We start from the raw sequence: 17,054 nt of genomic DNA on the forward strand, positions 1-17,054 counted from the left end.
GAGTATATATAATAGTTATCTAATTAGACAAAATATGGTTAGCACATGTACAAATATAGCGGTTACAGCCTGTATTTTTTTTATATTTTAATGACTGCTTTATTTTTAAAGTCGTATTTAATCACAGTTAGCAAAACTGTTTTGTTTTGTTATGCACTTCTAACCTTGAGAAGGCATTTCGCATTCTGAGAATTATTTTTTGAGGATCTTCTAGAAAGCAAGGGAACAGATTGGCCATGAATATGACTGGTGTGTCGTTAAGCGGACGTCGATCCGGGTTTATACCAAACTCGATATTCATTAATCAAGCAGTCAAATCAACTACTGTAGTTCCTCCACTTCAAGGCACCGGTAACGTGTAAATCTCTCATTCGTATAATTTTAAAATATCTTTTTTTTTAAACATTTATTATGAACAGTGTTTTCGAATTCATAGCTTCAGCTCATAGACATGTTATTCGGTTAATGACTTGCATTCTTATGATGTAACATTTTATTTCCACAGTTAACAAAATGTGTGGGTCCGCTGCGTGTTCAGGAACCTTGTATGAATGGAAGATCCCAGAAGAGTCCATTGAAATGATATGGGAGCAGCTTTTATCGTTCCTTATTTCCTTGGACACTAAGGCTGACAGATTTGGAGAATGGAAAGAACAGAAACCCCTTTTAGAAAATCTCCTTTATTTGTTTTTTAAACTTGGTCAGAAATTGATAGAATTGCAGGATTGCGTTAAGAACTATCCCAGCAATGTAGATGCTACCATAAAATCTTTGATTAGAAACAGACGTTGGATTCAGCGGCATCTTTATCTCTACAACTTATTAGATTACGATTGTCTAATGGCTTCAACATTCCATTATGTCTGCAGATTTCGATCCGGAATTCAGTTTCTCGTGGACGATTTTTCTGATATTTCTTTTAGATTTGATCAAATTCTAAAAAATTTCAAATGTGGCGATTTTCTCAATGAACATAATGATTTAGAAGAATTTGATGATACTTTGTATATGTTGAAACCTACAAATTGTTATTTATATCCTTGTACTTTTGAAACTCCCTCAAGTATCCCCAAACATCATTGGTGGTGGTTTTGACGAATCAAAATGGTTGCGCTGCTTCGTGTTGTTTATTACTAAATACAGCTCAAAAATTATTTGAAAAAATTTAACAGATTATTAAACCAAAAACGACCCCACGTTCAATGAGGATGATCAAATTTTAAGCTTGTTTTCTTACTATTATTAATTGGCTATTTAATTTACTATGTAGCTATAAACTGTTTCCGTATTTAACTATTTATAACTATCTGAATCTTTACATTTTATTCCGTGTGGAAGTAGGGAGCATCACACATTTTTTTTATCAACTTAGTTTTATGTGACCTTTTTTTGTGGTGTACTTTTCAAGGATAACCTGTATCGCAAGGTATTACAATTACACACCTTGAATTGATAAGAATTGTGAAACTACATAGCATTAAATTTTTATTTCATCAAAGTGTTGTATGCGACCAACACTTGAATTTTTATTAGGGTAGAGATCGTGATAAAGTTCAGCTTCATCATATGCAGTCGATATGGCTATATAGAATCGACTTGACACGTGTGCACCAAAAATTGGACGCCCCGCAGTCTGTGATCTCTTCTCTATTAAAGTCGTTTTCCTTATTAGTCGCCGACCAAAATAATATTGAAATTCAGACAGACTTGATGCACTGATTATTCAATGACAACCATTTCCCTCTTGGTCTCACAATGGGGGCAACTTTTTTTTTTCTCTTTCTCTCAATAGCAGAAATACCTGCGCAATAAAAAGCACTCTCGGGAATTGGCCGTATCGGGGACGACTGTGTGTGTATGTGTCAGGAGCAAAGTCGGTCCAGAGACTGGCACATCGAACATTCATGGGTATTTCTAATTTATTTTTTTGCTTTATTGGGTCCCCGAAATTATTTAGGGTCAGCCTCTGCTTACGCAATCTCAAGATTATTGTTATACGCGCTTCCAATCCCGATATTACGAAAGCTCTCTGTAAATAATCCCTACATCCACCAGGAGACCCGATAAGGTTATCAATGAAAATAATCCTGTGCCCTGATCTCTTATAAAACTGAGAATGGAGGGGAACAACGTAATATATTTAAAACTCATTATTAATTGATTTTTCAATTTGACATTCCAATCAAAGGCGAATGAATGGGAAAGAATGCGATTTAATGCCACCTAGTGGAGGAATTTGAAATTTGTTTGAATGAAACCTCGGCACCAGGTGGGGTTGAAAGCCGTGAGTGAGCAGCAGTAGAGACTTTTCATAGCGAGAAAATTGTAGACGTTTGTAGACGTGAAAAAATGGCGGCGAATCTGGATGAAGAACAGAGCCTCCGTGAGTGCGAGGCCTACGTAGCCCGTCACAATATTCAACAAATCCTTAAAGATTGCATTGTCCAGTTGTGTGTTGTACGGCCCGACAATCCTACATCATTTCTACGAGAATATTTCCAGAAACTTGAACGGGTGAGTCCATTCTATTGCCCAGATGGCTGTGCTTTTCTTGGCTGCCCCAGTGTGAGAGTCAGAAGGTCTCCCCAACTTTTCGTGTGTGTGTGTGTGTGCTCTGGCCCCATCGATCGTTGAAACCATGCCATATGCACTAGGTTCTTTCTCGATATTTGTTATCAGTTTTCTTTTAAAGCCAAGTTGATTTCGTCCACACCCACATCTCGTCTTTTTTATTTTTGTACGACACCCCTCACTTTTCTTTCTGTGTGCGGAGGACGTATAAAATCTGTTTTTCCCTCCGGGTATTCCATCTCTCGGTGTAATGGATCGAATTAAATATTTACATTCATAAAAGAAGCGACAATTTGAGTACGCGAAAAAAAAAAGTAAACGACATCTGTGACGTTTTGAACCAAGTGATTCTGTCGGGGAATTTTTTATTTTTATTTCTTAGATATATATTTTTCCCTTTTTTTACTGTCGTCTCCCACTCCGAAATAGCTCACTTTCACCTCCTTTTTCCCACCTCCTCCCTCCCGCCCTGAACTGAACTGAATAACGCATGCGCCAGACTGCATGACGTCATGTGGCTAGCCCGATTGGTTGGCGACCAATTGACGATAAACGTCTTCTTCTCTCTCTCTCTCTTTTTGTACCCGCCTTTGGGCTTCGACGGCTACTGTATGTGTACACGTACGTGTTTTTTCCTTGGTTTCCCATTCTCGATATTTCGTTCGTCTATGTGTGTAGGCAGTCGATCCGGATATCTGGGCCAAGAACTTGGGGGTTTCTTCAGTTTTCACCGGTCCTCCCACCAGGTCCATTGTGTCGTTCGACTGGTCCCAGAGAGAGCAAAAATCTCGTTTTTTGGTTTAGTCAGTTCGTGACTGTGCTCCTCCCTTTTTTGTTTTTTAAACACTGAATTATTGAATAAGACGAAAGAAATCGAAAATGGGGCAGAGCTCGTCGAAGAAAGATTTCAAATTGGATAATTCCAAGGGCAGCAGCATCGAACCGACCGGAAGCATCAAAAAGCGGATTGAGGCTGCTGATGTCGCCGTTCCGTCCGGAATGCCCAAATCGAGTTCGCGGACTTTGGTGACTCCTAAACAACAACCGGCCCAAGTAGTAGTGGCAAACGCCGAGAATTCGGTCGCCATGACGACCGATCAACCTGAAGCCCAAAGCAATACCGAGGTTGTTCCTACTGCCATTCTCCTACTGTTGTATCTTCTGTAGACTTGATATCTTTATTTTATTCATTTCCCATGTCCTGTTTCGTCCTGACAAGGCTTTACCAGTTTATCCGGCCTCCTTTTTTTTTAAAAATGCCAGTGGCAGACTTTATCAATCGTGACACATGTGTACATGAAATAGTTTCATCTGGTCAAGTAGCTCTTACACAACGTCTGATTGGGCACGATATGTCGACTTGATTACGACCAACGAAAATTCCCTTTTTTATCAACTGGATCCCATTATATATCTTTTATTTCTCGGTCGAGAAACGTCTGACCATAAACAAGTCACAATTTTTCCTGGCAACGACGCAATTAATGGCCCCGTGGAGTCGTTGGTCGAAAACAAATGGACGTGTAACGAAGAAGAAGATGGGTAGAAAAAAGCATTTGACGAAACGACTCACGCACGCATCTTAGCTGGTAGTTGTAAGAGTAGTAGTAGCTCCCACACGAAGGATGATGAGACCGGCCTTTTTCTCGTTCCCAACAAATCGTGGAATAATTTTTCTCGAAATGACTGGAGAAGGAGAGTCGAGGTTTTTTTTCTTTTTAATCATTCCGGCCCACAGATGCGCCCAGTCATGCAGAATAAGTAATTCACGTAAACGTACGAGTTGTATATTGGTTTTCGGATGATGGAAAATGCCGCCACCAGGCGGTGAAATGTTGTCGCCGGATGTGAGAGAGAGAGAGAGAGAAAGGGAGAGCTAGGTGGGCTGTATACCACGTATATATAGGTAAACAACAACCGAAATCACGAGTGTATGTTTGGTTCGGGCGGTATGTATTTGAAACCTTGGGATGGGTTTTGATTGCATGTATCGTATTATTTCTCTCTGGTTTGGGTGGGTTGGCGTGTATGTATGTTTTTTGCTGGGCGAGAGAGAGAGAGATAGAGGTGCGCCGCAGTCGTCGCAGCAGCAGCAGCTGAGACGTCATTCTCTCAGGTGGTGCTCTCCCGCAGAGTTCCATCATCAAATTGCTAGTCGAGAAAGAGAAAAGAGAGTCCATTTCGAATTTTTTTATTCTTTCACCCGACAGCTTGGCTCTTTTTTTATTTTTACTATATCTGCTCTAGGCGGGCGTTGGCGCACCTCTTGTGTGCGGTGTGGTGCTATACACGTTCCCGATCATATCCTTTCGGCGTTATACACCGGTAATGTGTGTATGTATACACACACACACACACCCATGAGAGGTTATCGATTAAAATAACAGGAATACAAGGCTGGAAAGAAGAATCTCTTTTTCAATCCTTTTCATTCTCTCTCTCGCTCCGTGCTCCCGACACCCATCACCACTCCCCTAACGTGATGATTATACGTGCGTTTCTTTTGTTAAGCCCGGCCTTGTTGTAAACCAACACCACCACACCGAGTCACAGAGAAAAAGGGAGAGAGAGATGGATCCCTGTCGTTTGCAAATGAGGAGAAAAGAAGAAGAAGAAGAAGGGCTAGTAGATACATTGGACTCTGTGACTCTCTCCTCTTCAGTCTTGGTTGAGTTCGCTCGCCATTCGCATCGTTCGTCCGATCGAAAAAATTGAAAGACTTTTTGTATTAGCCAGCAGCACACATAGTTAGAGCTGACCGACATGTTTATCAAACTTTGCCGATTGATGGAGTGGATTCTTGATACGTTTGTTGCTCTATTTGTGTGTCGACAACAGGAGGCTGCTAACGATGCCAAACAGAAGGCTGCCCAATCACCGGAAGACAGCGAAGAATCGCCCAATGCCGCTCAGGTTTGTTTCTTTTGTGCTCAATTAACAATGACGTAATTTTTCTTTCTCAAATTAACGATTGTTTGAAAATTTGCAGGGTGGAATTACAGCAGTGCGGCAGAGACGTGGCGGCGTTTCGGGCGAGACGATTACAGATGCAGATGCGATCAACTACGTGAAGAAAGTTTTGCCCAAGGATTTCAAGACGATGGATGCGCTAGCCAAAGCCATCGCCAAGAACGTGCTCTTTTCACATTTGGATGAAAACGAGCGGCCCGATATCCTTGACGCCATGTTCCCGGTCAGCGCCCATTCTGGGGAGGTCATCATCCAGCAAAACGACGAAGGCGACAACTTTTATGTCATCGATCAAGGCGAAGTCGAGGTGACGTACAAAATTCCCCTCCCAACAACAACAACAACAGCAACCACAGACGCTCGGAGCCACTTGTTTTGACTTTTACGGCTCCGTGCCTCTGTTGGCATTTAATATCGTCCGGTCCGGTTGGAACGACGACAGTTACAACTGTGCAGCTACGTAGCTGCAGCCAGCAGCATATCCGTTGTGCGGATCGTATTTAACCCGGTTATTTTCTGCCTTTTTACTCTTGCCTCCCTTTTGGGCTTCTTTACGCAATTCAGGTCTTTGTCGACGGTAATATGGTCACCGTGATCGGAGAAGGGGGCAGCTTTGGAGAGTTGGCCTTAATTTACGGCACGCCAAGAGCCGCCACAGTCAAAGGTTATTCGCATTTTTATTCATACACACAAAATAAATAAGATGACTTATTCAACTTTCGTTTGAAATTTTTTTGTGTAGCCAAAACGGATGTGAAACTGTGGGGACTCGACCGCGACTCGTACAGGCGCATCCTCATGATATCCACCATCAACAAACGCAAAATGTACGAAGAGTTCCTCTCCAAAGTCTCCATTTTGGGTAATGAAATGTTTTTTGTTTGTTTGAGACAATTTCGAGCGTGATTAAATTTCAATTTGAATCTTCTCGTCGATTAAACAGAGTCTCTGGAGAAATGGGAGCGGTTCACGGTAGCCGACGCGCTGGAACCCTGCAGTTTCGAGGACGGAGAGACGATCGTCAGGCAAGGCGAGCCCGGTGACGACTTTTACATCATCGTCGAAGGACGGGCTGTTGTGATGCAACAACGAAGTGGCGGAGGTTTGGCCGAAGCCGAACCGGCCGTCGAAGTGGGTCATTTGGGACCCTCCGATTACTTTGGTACCAAATCTTTGATCATTGCATTTCATCCGCCCAGTAGCTCAATTAACTCTTTGCTCGTTTTCTTTTTCTCTGCCCAGGCGAAATCGCTCTACTGTTGGATCGCCCGCGAGCGGCGACCGTCATAGCCAAAGGACCGCTCAAATGTGTCAAACTTGACAGGGCAAGGTGAGTTCTTAATAATTTTTCCCTTTGGAAATTTGTTCTGGATATTAAATGGTGTGTCTCTCAATTTCCGATGAATAGATTTGAGCGCGTGCTGGGCCTGTGCGCAGACATTCTCAAGCGCAACATTCAGCTCTACCACAGCTTCGTCTCCTTATCGGTTTAAATGGGAGAGAAAGTGAAACAACAAAATGAGGGAGAAGGAGAAACGCGGGAGGAGGAAAAGAAAAAAAAACCAAGTTTGTTGTTGTATTTCGATTAGCAGCACACACAACACAGACACTCCCGATAAAAAGTGAGGGCCGTGAAGATTAGAAGAGCGATGTGCGGAGGGGGTGTTTCAAAAAAAGAAACAGCGAAAGTATAAAACTCGTATCTTCTTTCTTTTTTTTTTTTATCTCCCTTTATTATCTCTTACATAAAGTTGATTAATATAAATTTCACGCGTTAAAAAGTTACGAAAAAAAAATTATGAATTGCAGCTAACCTAACCAAATAGTTACCGTTTCGTGCTTCTTCTTATAAAAGGGTCGGGAGCGCTTCAAAAAATGAGAGAAAAGGGATTCATCTTTTGAAATGAAGAAGAAGAAGGAAATAGGCTATTAGCATCTGTCATTTTTTCTTTTTACTAAAGAATCAAATTAAGCTCTACATTTAACACTTACCTTAATTGAATGGCTCTAAATGATTTCCCAAGTTTTGAAAAGCTAATCGCCACTTGTTTCTTTTGTTCAAATTTCTCCTCAGTTTTAAGTAGCGGAATTCTTAAAGAAAACACGAGAAATTTCATTTGATTGCGGATGTTTTTAAAAGGCAAAGAAAAAAAAGAAATTCGGGAAAAATGTTAATTATTTTGTTTGATTAAAAATCTTCTTTTTAATATTTTTTTATTATTATTTTCTATCTCAAATTTTCCAAGGGAACAGCTACGAAATGGTTTGCGAATAGAAATTCTTATCCTATTGTCTTTATATCAAAAGATTGTAGAAAACAAAATTATTCCGAGACTGGCCCAGGTGGTCAGTTCGGTATATCCTTAACCAACAAAGAAAAACACGCCACGGGGGCATCAGGTGGTCTTTCAATTTATTTCCTTTTTGTTTCTTCTTTTCATTTCTGCTGGTCGGAAATCTTGTAGGAAACAAAAAGAGGCACAGAAGAGAGACACACTTGATGATCCATATGTTGTGGCTTCCTTTTGATTTTCTTATTCAGCGCTCCGTTACATTATAAAAATATTACATTAAATCAAAGAAATTCTAATTATTTTAATTTTTGGGTTTCAAACAAATTTCAAATTCAATCATTTGCAAGGAAAAAAAAGTTGGGGTTTTCAGTAAAAAAAACATGGGCGGGGGGTAACAAAGCGTGAGTGATGAGACGCAATCAATTTAAAGCGTCACTTGTTTGATTTCTGAAGAAGCTAATTTTCAATGGATGGAGAGAAAAAAAAAAAACAACAACTAACCGAAAGTAACTTACACACTAAAATAATGTCGAGGGATGACGATTGAAAGTGTTGACCTATGCAGTTAGGAAGCCGCCGTCTTTTGTCCTTAACTAAATTCTTTCTTTTGCTCGCTCTCTTTTTACTATTGCGTCATTCTGAAGAAATTTTCTTCTTCTAAAAACAAAAATAAATATTAAGAAAAACAAACACGATTTTTTTTTTTACATCCTGCCCCCACCGCTCTTCGTGTCATACAGAAATGTGTATTCGTTCTTTGCTGCTCTTTTGTTTATGACTTCCCAGTGCACCAAACGCTATTCACATCACGAACGATGCCCCCCCCCCTTCTCTCTGGTTATTTTTGTTGGTTTCTTATGCAAATTTATTTACTCCTTTCTTCTCTCTCTTTATTATTATAATTTTTTTTCACTCTCTATATTTCTCTCGCAGATTATATATTACTGTAATGTGTACGATTAATTTTTTTTGCCTCTATCAAAATTTGTGTGTGTGTTATCGTTCAAAGTTTCGGTTCAAATTTAAAAAATCCGAAATCTTTTTGTTCGTCTTTCTTTGTAAGTGTTTTGAACAAACAAATCCTTCCCCCCTCCCTTCTCCCGAAAAAACTAACAGACCGTAAAAAAAAAAAAAAAAAAAATTATTTTGTTTTCTCTGGCCTTTTTCAAAAATTTTAATTTTGTGCAATTTTAATTTAAAGTTGTTTTAACCAAGCCAATTAATTAACAAGAAATTTAAAAACAAGAAAATTCAAGATTTAAAAAAAAAAACGAATATATATCTGGAAAAAAGGAAAGAAATGAACGAGCGTGTGGTCTGTTTGTATGGGCCGATGTAACGTGACCTGTGTAAATGGTCCCCCCTCCTCCTTCGTTCTAGTGTCAAGTTTTCCTGTAGCCGTGGTTCTTTCGTACTCCTCTGGATTGGCTTTTTGTTATTAATACCACCTTCTCCCTAATCTTAAAATTAACCAATTTTTTGGGGTAGGAATGTTGACTATTTTAGAGAGAAAACGGGGGCCTCAAACCCCCTAGTATTCTTCTTGTGTCCCTTTTAAAAACAACAACATCGTGTCTGTGAATCATACCTATTGAAAGAAGGAATAACTAAACATGAAAATACATTGCGGTTGTGTAATACGATCTATTGTCTGCCGGGAGAAGAAAGTTTCAGATGGATGTCTGGAGAGACAAAGAGAAAGAAAAAGCTTTTTTGTTTGCTTTGGTATCTCGTATAACAAGTATACTATTAGAATTAAATCATACACAAGTTATTAATTAAGGGCGTAGAACACTGTGGCTATTAAAAAAGGAAATTTGGTTTTATAAAAAAATGTTGGTTAATTCGGATTATTATCCAATCGATAGATGGTGGCTCTTTGTGTAAGTAAATTTTGTTTCAAAAAATTGTTTTGTTTAAGATTTGAGAGAATTTCCTTTTCACAAAATCTGTTGGTCATCCAACGGCATTTTGCCCTTGCGTTTCTTATTGGCTGACGCCCGCGGTAACTTGTCGACGTCAACGTCATCTTCTTGGCTCGGTGTCACTTCCGATTGCTGCGGTTGGCCGCTGAGACGTGGAAGTAAAGGCAATTCAGAGTCGGCCGCTTGGATCCTGGAATCTTGGCTCAGGTCTTCGTCTATAATAGAAAAAGCCAAATAACACAATGTCGGAACAAATTATTATTAGGACATCCCTGAAGATTGTTCGAGGTGAATCATTCAGAGTGATGTCTTTGGACGACATTTTTGTCACCTAGAGTCGGCCAAACATTAGCTCCGGTTCCAGTTCCGATCGTTCCGATTCTTCGGCGGAAGCTATCCTCTTTGGCCTCGTAAGCCTTTCAAAGAAAAATGAATAAAACAAAAGAAATTACGTAATGTATAGATCGTCGGCTACTATAATCAGTTTGAAATTTGAAACCTTTTGGCGGGTAACTAAAAACTGGAGTTCCTTTTGCATCCGATGTAATCTGCTCTGCTGATTCTCGACTAGGTCCTTCAAAATGGTAATTTCCGCTTCTTGTGCCTGTTCTCGGCTGTTTGATGCCTTGATTCCGTTAGTCATCAACACCTGCAAACGATTCCGGACGAGTTGAATGGCGACAGGAAATGCCCGATCGGATAGATAAAATTGATTGATTGTATAATACCGCAACAAAATAAGGAGATAAAACCAAATAGTTTACCGCGATAACAACGAGGCAAGCCATAATGGCCAAACAGGAGAGAACGAGTCTCAAACGGGAAAACAGGTGGCTCGGCCAGCAGCAATGAGCTTGTTGATTTTTCACATCTTTGGCGCGATTGCTGACGGTCGTCTCCTGGTAAACGGCTCCGTTTTTCGTCTTTGGCATCAGTAGTGGCCCCTCTGACTGATAGACATATTTGACCTCTTCTGTTTTCATTTCTTTCGAAAAAAGAAGATAGGCGAGAGCTCTGCACTGGTCGGGAGTAAACAAAGGGCCCTCTCTGTTTCACGTAGTCTGGATGAGAGCCAATATATAAAATTGTTGAAACAGAGCTGCACCCTGCCTTCATGAATAATCAAGCAAAAATACACAGTGAAAGGACGGCGAGCGAGTCTCACACACGAAAACACTCGATAGAGATTCCCGACTCGGGATTTTTCCGAGCCAGCGTCACCTGCTACACTCTAAAAATAATCACTCAACACGCCGCGAATGATACATCACGAATGTGTACAGCGCGTATGTATGGGTAGTATTATTGTTATGTCTCCGAGCACGTGAATTTCACACGTCTGGAAGAAAAAATGGAGCTTCTTTTTTCTACAATGTAAAAGTTTCTAAGGTAAGTGGAGAAATCGCTTACCTGGATGAAGAGAAAGACGAGTGAACTGGGCTGTGGCTTTCGTTCAAGTGGCAGGGCTCGGTGGAACGTGAGTTTTATCAGTTGGGAGAAAAAAGAAGGGCTCGCTAGCTGGCTGGCTGGCGGCTTCTACACCCAGTCGTATAACTACACAGACTGCCGATAACTTTTTGCTTCTCGTGTGCTTTGATCCTCCTGACTTTCATCATAGGTTTCCTCTTTCGACCAAAGTTCTCATTCTTTCTCTTTCTCTCTTCCTGGACGTAGGGTTTTTATACATTCCTCTTTTTTTTTTACACTCCCTTTTGATTATTTGTTCGGTGACTTGAGCAGACTCGTGACGCAGCTAAAGCGGAGAATACGACACCATCGGTCCACACACACACACACACAAAACCTTCCATTGAAAAACCTCCAGTCTCTCTGGTGCTGCTCAGTAACACCAGCGACTCCATTTTCAAAATAAAAGAAAAGAAAAAGAGAAAATATGTAAATAGATAAGGGAACAAATCTAGCGGATTTAATGTATGCCAACACGCAGCAGAAGCTTGATTAGCTCATTTATTTCTGGCCTTGATGAACGATCGCCTCACGACGTACTGACATTTCCATCATTGTCTCGTTTAATAGATTTTTATTTTCATAATAAAAATAATTTTCCTGGAGTTTTTTAGCGTTACAAAATTTATGCTTGACGAAATTTAGAAATCTGCAACTCTGCACAACATTTCAATCCGATAGACAACAGCTGGTATCGATATCTTATTTCCAACTGACGTTGCGCACTTGCGCTCTTGATTAAAAAGCAACGTTTTGCGGTTTTGTTACCACGTAGCTGCTCACTTGCATTTCTTGACCATTAGAATCACATTCGTCTTTAGTAAATCAACGCAAAATGTCCGACTCTGAGCAAGCTGAATTGAAAGCTGGACACCCACCAGCAAGTGAGTATACCTTTAATACAAATTGAATTTTCTGTTGTTGCTTATTTCTTGATTTATATGTGCTAGCTTATGTTGTTTTTCGTTATTGCTTTTCTCTTTATCTGCAACCTGTTGCCTAGTTTGCAATGTTACATTTTATATTGATTTGTGATTATTTTATCTCTTTTCTCAGTGAAGGTTGGAGGAAAAAGGGTTCCGCTTCCCAAACATCATGAAGAAAAGGCTGAGGCTCCTAAAATTATTGAGGTGTCTGAAGAAAAGGAGAAGTAAATACCTTCATTTCCTTAATTTTTACATGATGACTTTAATTTTTATGATTTTTTATTATTTTTCAGGCCAAAGACAGTGGTGATTTCTGGAGCCCAGGTCAAAGAAAAGGAGGTTTTCTCTCCCGAGGCAGCTAAAGCCATTCATGAGAAACCAGTTCCCACTCACAACCATGATGCTAGTGCTGGTCAGCATGGCAACAAAATTAATTTCATTCAACAACCTCGTAAACAGTAGATGGTAGTTTCAATTGTGATGGACTTGATTGTGATTATTTCTAATTGCTAATGATCATTCATTCCACTACTGCTGTGGACAATCTAATATTGTTTATTCAGACAGGTTGTGTTTATTATTAACCTTATCACTGGTAATTTTTTTTTCTTATGGTTTTCTTTTGGTTGTTCTGTTTTTGAGGGTTTATATGAAGGACTTTTTTCTTACTTGCTCATCATGGTTGAGGGAGAAAATGGTTAATTTTTGTACTCTTTTTTTTCACTCTTGTTAATTAAAAGAGAAATACATTTACAATCATGAAAAAAGTCTTGTATATTTCAATAGTTTTACAAAATTATTACTGCAGCCAATATTTGGTTGCAGAATCAAGTGGTTGATTTTGTTTAGCAACATCAGGATTATATTGAGAATGATACTTTTGTTTCGGCTTAGCCTTAACTTTCCTTTCATCAGAATCGCTGTCGTCAGTGCTTGATCGGCTCAATTGCTTTTCCTTTGATGTTGCAGCAATGGTGCCGTTGACGGTGGCTAAAAGTTTGTTGGCTTTGGCACGTTCAGCCTTTTCACGCTGAAGTCTCTTGGCACGTAAAATTGCCAATCGCTTTTCCTTTTCCGCATCAGAGTCTTCGGATAAATTTGAGGATTCTGAAGTAGAATCCTCTGAACTTGAATTACTTATTTTTCTTCTTTTTTTCTTGCTTGCTTGAGAATCGTCAGTTGAACGACGTTTATCCTTTTTGTGTTTCTTAGATTTCTTCTCCTCTTTTTCTGATTTTCTCTTCTTTTTCTTGTGCCGTTTTTCTCTTGAAGATGAAATTGCTTCTGGTTTAGCAGCGGGAAATCGGAGGTCAGGAAGCTCAGACTTTTTTTTTGTTTGATCTTTCTTAGGAATTTCCGGTTTTCCTATATAATGCCGGATCACTCGAAGGGGATCAAACATGTCTTTAGCTCTTTCTGCTTTATAGTTGATGTCCTCTTGGGTCTGATTTTTCAGGGTCTTTAACAGAGAAGGTTTCTCATACCAAGCAGATTCACCAGTCGACTCCCTTGATCCTTGTCCCAAGTAGGTGAGTAAACCAATCTGTTTTTCATAGTCTTCTTGTTCTTTCTTCTTTTCAAGTTCATGTTCTTTATTCGCTACTCCTTCAACCTGTTTGCCCTCTTCCAAGTTGGCAAAGAAGTTTACATGACCAGATGGGGTAAACTGGACAAGATTCTTCTCTTCAGTTATAGGAACAGACACACATGCTCCATTCCTGATCACAATCTCGTAGCGAGTCTCAGTGGTACATGGGACATCCTTTTTCGTTGGCTCTTGTACTGAGGTGAGACCTTGTCTTTCTCTTGCCCGAGTCCTCAGAATGGTAGTTCTAGTTTCTTGCTCCTAAAACATTAATTTATCATGAGTGTCTCTTGATTCATTTAAATCTTTAAAAATTAATTACAGCAAGTAAAGCACGTCTTTGTTTTTCCTTTTCTTCTTCGGCGGCTTTGGCTTCATCGCGTCGAACTCTAGCTATATTGTCTTTGGTTCTCACATGCCATCTAATACGCAGGAAATCCTTATTAGTTAAATGACATAAGTGAGAATAAATTAAGACAAACGGGAATACCTTTTCTTGGGTAAAATGTTCATCCCGAAGAACGATTACAAACCCAACTTGACAGAAAATAAAAATAACAACAACCACCTAGCGGACGGTTTGACAGTTTAAAAATGTTGGCTCAAATTCAAAAATAAAAAGCCCCACTTGCTGAACAATTTCATCGTGATATTTGTGAATTAATTAGATTAGTTTCTTTTTGCAAAATTGAATTCTGACCCGTCCGTCTGACCATACGACATTTTCATGGAACGCCGTTTGTGCCACTCTTTAAAAATGCAACGTTGTTTTTTATAATTAAAAACCAATTTGTTAAAAAATATATATTGAAACCAATTTTTTTACATTGTTAAGAGGTTGGAATAGAAAAACAGTTCTAGTGTAGCCGTTGACGTTGACGATCGTTTGCATGTTTCAAGGTACAATCTTTCTGATAATTTATTTTCTACAGATGTATGAAAAAGGGGGGGGGGGATTGGCCCATACTTTATTCACATTTCTATTTTTCCCTTGGGCCTGTTGCTCAATGTATTGGCCTATTGGATCTGCAAATTTGTAAGCATTTAAAAAAAAAATTTAATTTAAATGCAAATTAGATTCTGAAAGAACCATGTTAAAATCTTTGCATAAAATTCACTTGTTATATTATTAAATAACAATGAAATGCAATCCTACTTTTTATTTTGTTATGATTTATTAAGCCGCTTTAAGGAGGAACCCTAGAATTTAGGCACACGACGGACGACGAAAAGAGCGTTAGTTTTCTTATAAGCTTATGTTTATTATAAAAGGCAATGAAGAAATTCAAGCGATACTGTGCACCGGATGCTACTTAAAAGTTAAAAGTCTTAGAGTTCACTCCATCCAAAGAAGAAGGTCCTGCAGCGACAAAAGAATTGCCAAAAGCATTCCCACGAGTGAAGGTCACCACTACCAGTGGGCAGAATGATCACATCCATCACCAGACGAAAAACATCTCGTGCTTGAGTATTCTCCGGTAGGTCGTCAAAGAAATGGTTGGCAGCGTGTTGGTACATGGGTCGCCGTCGCGTCGTCGGGGTCGTCGGGGTCGTCGTCGTCGTCGTCGTCGGGGGGGTCGTCGCGCATCGCGCCTCGTTGATCCGTTCGATCGTACTTGCTACTTCCCTGGCGTGCTCACCGCAAACTCGTGCATGTACCGATCGAGTAGTCTGGCCGACGTAGCTGATATTACAGGGCCCAAGTTTGCGATCGCATTCCCGACAGCGAATCCCGCAGATGACGTTGGTGGCACCACCGTGGTCCATTAGCGGAGACAAGACGAGTTGCGACCCTTGGAATCTGGCCGACAAGACTGTAGGGCGCGACGACTCCGGATCAAATTCTTGGTGGATCAGCTGGTCGGGGACGTCCAAATAGTCGGTCAACTGGTACTCAATCACCTCACTCCACGGGTCGTCAGGAGAGGCTGGACGAGAGGCTGGAGGAGAAGAGATGACGAGATTGACTTCACTTTGATTGCTCCGCTGAATACTGGCGGAATAACCGTTGGATTGCAATTCCGAGAAGATCGTGTGAATCTGGAGGAAAAATTCCCTTTGCAATTGCCTCTCTTCCGCGCTCCATTCCTCGCCCGTGTCTTGAAGCATGCGTTGGCGAATATTTCCGAGTATTCTTTAAAGTCGCGTCTGAAGCTCCATGCCACAGCCTGCGATTGACATTAACTGAGTTTGACCGGTTGTTTTCAGTACAGTAGGTCTCTGTGGGGGCTGGTTGCCAGGGGGATCCAGCATTGTCAAAATTTCTGTTATGGAATTTGGGAGTTTTTCTAATATTTCTAAATGAACAACTTACTTGATCACCAACAGTGTAAGCAGTGATGAGAACCAGATGCAACAGACGAAAAATGGTTTGGTTTCTGGCTCTGGTTAGAAGTAGATTTTGGAGAAACAACGTTCAGTTAGTCTTAGTCTGAAGAATAGGAAATGGCGAAACGAAATAGGCCCAACTGAATAGGCCCAACTGAATAGCACGAAGTAAGATCGTCTGCTTGACTGCTTCTTTCTTTTGAAAAAATGGCAAAGACGTGCAGGTTTACCTTTCGGCCACTTTTTTAGACGTTTGGCGAGCACAGACTTCGAAGTTCCTATTCTGGATTCGGCTAGCTTTGGGTTTTTTACTGAATTTGCTAGAAATTTCTGTTTGCTGTTTCAGAATCGTGGAACCTACGACGCTCAAATGGCAAATTTTCCAAACGCTATTCTACTAGTAAACTGACTCCACTACGCCTGTTATTGGTTATTGCATTAAAGTCATCTAGTGTTTCCTTTTAGAACGACGCTATCGAAATATTGTATTTGACTTGCCAGTTTGCCACCCGAGATCATTTCGTGCTAAATCATTTCTATATTCAAATGCTAAACGTTCCGATATAGGGCTCTTTCACATCTGTTTTATTTAGCCGATTTATCTGGCAACGCAGCATGGCTCTAGACTTATTTGAGGGAAGAACGGGGAGAAGAGGGAGAATGGGACGAGTGGGAGGGAGGAGGGCGTACGAAAAAAAGGGGACCCACGTTTCCTCTTCTCCCCCATTCGTCCCATTCTCCCTCTTCTCCCCGTTCTTCCCTCAAATAAGTCTAGAGCCATGCTGCGTTGCCAGATAAATCGGCTAAATAAAAGAGATCCCAAAGAGCCCTATACTCTTTTTTAATGCTTTTAAATTCTTTTAAATTTTTCGTAATCCGATTACTTTGTGTTGAATTAATAAGTACTTTTTTCATCGTTCCCTATTTGGTAGATGCAGTGCAGAAGAAAAACGTGCTTTGGGTGTGATTTTAAACCATTCAAAGATGG

At 40.3% G+C, this 17,054-nt stretch overlaps 6 protein-coding genes across 10 annotated transcripts; 3 read left to right on the forward strand and 3 right to left on the reverse strand.

Annotated features, from left to right (window-relative positions):
* The first annotated feature begins 240 nt into the window (after positions 1 to 240).
* LOC124311945 lies at positions 241 to 1,095 on the forward strand. Its single transcript, XM_046776311.1, has 2 exons — positions 241 to 351; positions 506 to 1,095. Exons 1-2 carry the CDS (start codon positions 243 to 245, stop codon positions 1,093 to 1,095), a joined length of 699 nt encoding a protein of 232 aa, XP_046632267.1. The 5' UTR covers positions 241 to 242.
* Positions 1,096 to 2,301: 1,206 nt separating this feature from the next.
* On the forward strand, positions 2,302 to 9,478 carry LOC124311217 (cAMP-dependent protein kinase type I regulatory subunit-like). 2 transcript variants are annotated; one of them, XM_046775615.1, is made up of 8 exons: positions 2,302 to 2,514; positions 5,410 to 5,484; positions 5,561 to 5,848; positions 6,106 to 6,205; positions 6,284 to 6,403; positions 6,485 to 6,703; positions 6,784 to 6,871; positions 6,950 to 9,478. In XM_046775615.1, the coding sequence occupies exons 1-8, from the start codon at positions 2,350 to 2,352 to the stop codon at positions 7,032 to 7,034; spliced, it is 1,140 nt and encodes a 379-aa protein (XP_046631571.1). In that variant the 5' UTR covers positions 2,302 to 2,349; the 3' UTR covers positions 7,035 to 9,478. The 2 variants fall into 2 exon arrangements, with proteins under 2 accessions (XP_046631571.1, XP_046631570.1); XM_046775614.1 differs by lacking the exon at positions 2,302 to 2,514 and adding an exon at positions 3,254 to 3,696.
* LOC124311407 lies at positions 9,456 to 11,664 on the reverse strand. Of its 2 annotated transcripts, none has more exons than XM_046775884.1 (5): positions 11,171 to 11,664; positions 10,525 to 10,870; positions 10,260 to 10,409; positions 10,092 to 10,176; positions 9,456 to 9,975 (listed from the first exon to the last, which is right to left on the reverse strand). In XM_046775884.1, exons 2-5 carry the CDS (start codon positions 10,741 to 10,743, stop codon positions 9,776 to 9,778), a joined length of 654 nt encoding a protein of 217 aa, XP_046631840.1. In that variant the 5' UTR covers positions 10,744 to 10,870; positions 11,171 to 11,664; the 3' UTR covers positions 9,456 to 9,775. The 2 variants fall into 2 exon arrangements, with proteins under 2 accessions (XP_046631840.1, XP_046631841.1); XM_046775885.1 differs by having other exon boundaries at positions 10,525 to 10,821; positions 11,171 to 11,663.
* Positions 11,665 to 11,880: 216 nt separating this feature from the next.
* On the forward strand, positions 11,881 to 12,920 carry LOC124311531 (death-associated protein 1-like). Its single transcript, XM_046776061.1, has 3 exons — positions 11,881 to 12,111; positions 12,284 to 12,377; positions 12,447 to 12,920. The coding sequence occupies exons 1-3, from the start codon at positions 12,063 to 12,065 to the stop codon at positions 12,613 to 12,615; spliced, it is 312 nt and encodes a 103-aa protein (XP_046632017.1). The 5' UTR covers positions 11,881 to 12,062; the 3' UTR covers positions 12,616 to 12,920.
* LOC124311235 (leukocyte receptor cluster member 1-like) lies at positions 12,909 to 14,384 on the reverse strand. Its single transcript, XM_046775640.1, has 3 exons — positions 14,229 to 14,384; positions 14,061 to 14,160; positions 12,909 to 13,999 (listed from the first exon to the last, which is right to left on the reverse strand). The coding sequence occupies exons 1-3, from the start codon at positions 14,249 to 14,251 to the stop codon at positions 12,953 to 12,955; spliced, it is 1,170 nt and encodes a 389-aa protein (XP_046631596.1). The 5' UTR covers positions 14,252 to 14,384; the 3' UTR covers positions 12,909 to 12,952.
* A 212-nt stretch (positions 14,385 to 14,596) lies between these two features.
* Positions 14,597 to 16,483, reverse strand: LOC124311367. 3 transcript variants are annotated; one of them, XM_046775838.1, is made up of 3 exons: positions 16,297 to 16,483; positions 16,053 to 16,122; positions 14,597 to 15,967 (listed from the first exon to the last, which is right to left on the reverse strand). In XM_046775838.1, exon 3 carries the CDS (start codon positions 15,845 to 15,847, stop codon positions 15,068 to 15,070), a length of 780 nt encoding a protein of 259 aa, XP_046631794.1. In that variant the 5' UTR covers positions 15,848 to 15,967; positions 16,053 to 16,122; positions 16,297 to 16,483; the 3' UTR covers positions 14,597 to 15,067. The 3 variants fall into 3 exon arrangements, with proteins under 3 accessions (XP_046631794.1, XP_046631795.1, XP_046631793.1); XM_046775839.1 differs by having other exon boundaries at positions 16,053 to 16,206; XM_046775837.1 differs by lacking the exon at positions 16,297 to 16,483 and having other exon boundaries at positions 16,053 to 16,277.
* Positions 16,484 to 17,054: the final 571 nt, after the last annotated feature.

Source organism: Daphnia pulicaria, chromosome 8, assembly GCF_021234035.1.
Source record: "Daphnia pulicaria isolate SC F1-1A chromosome 8, SC_F0-13Bv2, whole genome shotgun sequence".
Lineage (NCBI taxonomy): Eukaryota > Metazoa > Arthropoda > Branchiopoda > Diplostraca > Daphniidae > Daphnia > Daphnia pulicaria.

Coding starts and splice junctions, on each gene's coding strand:
- LOC124311235 (XM_046775640.1), bottom strand. CDS start 14,251: ATGAACATTTTACCCAAGAAAAG. Junction 14,161..14,228: donor AACATTTTACCCAAGAAAAG/GTATTCCCGTTT, acceptor CCTGCGTATTAG/ATGGCATGTGAGAACCAAAG. Junction 14,000..14,060: donor AAAGACGTGCTTTACTTGCT/GTAATTAATTTT, acceptor TTAATGTTTTAG/GAGCAAGAAACTAGAACTAC.
- LOC124311217 (XM_046775614.1), top strand. CDS start 3,451: ATGGGGCAGAGCTCGTCGAAGAAAGATTTCAAATTGGATAATTCCAAG. Junction 5,849..6,105: donor TCGATCAAGGCGAAGTCGAG/GTGACGTACAAA, acceptor TACGCAATTCAG/GTCTTTGTCGACGGTAATAT. Junction 6,704..6,783: donor GGGACCCTCCGATTACTTTG/GTACCAAATCTT, acceptor TTCTCTGCCCAG/GCGAAATCGCTCTACTGTTG.
- LOC124311367 (XM_046775838.1), bottom strand. CDS start 15,847: ATGCTTCAAGACACGGGCGAGGAATGGAGCGCGGAAGAGAGGCAATTG.
- LOC124311945 (XM_046776311.1), top strand. CDS start 243: ATGACTGGTGTGTCGTTAAGCGGACGTCGATCCGGGTTTATACCAAAC. Junction 352..505: donor TCCTCCACTTCAAGGCACCG/GTAACGTGTAAA, acceptor TTATTTCCACAG/TTAACAAAATGTGTGGGTCC.
- LOC124311407 (XM_046775884.1), bottom strand. CDS start 10,743: ATGAAAACAGAAGAGGTCAAATATGTCTATCAGTCAGAGGGGCCACTA. Junction 10,410..10,524: donor CTTGCCTCGTTGTTATCGCG/GTAAACTATTTG, acceptor AATCGTTTGCAG/GTGTTGATGACTAACGGAAT. Junction 9,976..10,091: donor TAATGTTTGGCCGACTCTAG/GTGACAAAAATG, acceptor TTTCTATTATAG/ACGAAGACCTGAGCCAAGAT.
- LOC124311531 (XM_046776061.1), top strand. CDS start 12,063: ATGTCCGACTCTGAGCAAGCTGAATTGAAAGCTGGACACCCACCAGCA. Junction 12,112..12,283: donor AGCTGGACACCCACCAGCAA/GTGAGTATACCT, acceptor CTCTTTTCTCAG/TGAAGGTTGGAGGAAAAAGG. Junction 12,378..12,446: donor GTGTCTGAAGAAAAGGAGAA/GTAAATACCTTC, acceptor ATTATTTTTCAG/GCCAAAGACAGTGGTGATTT.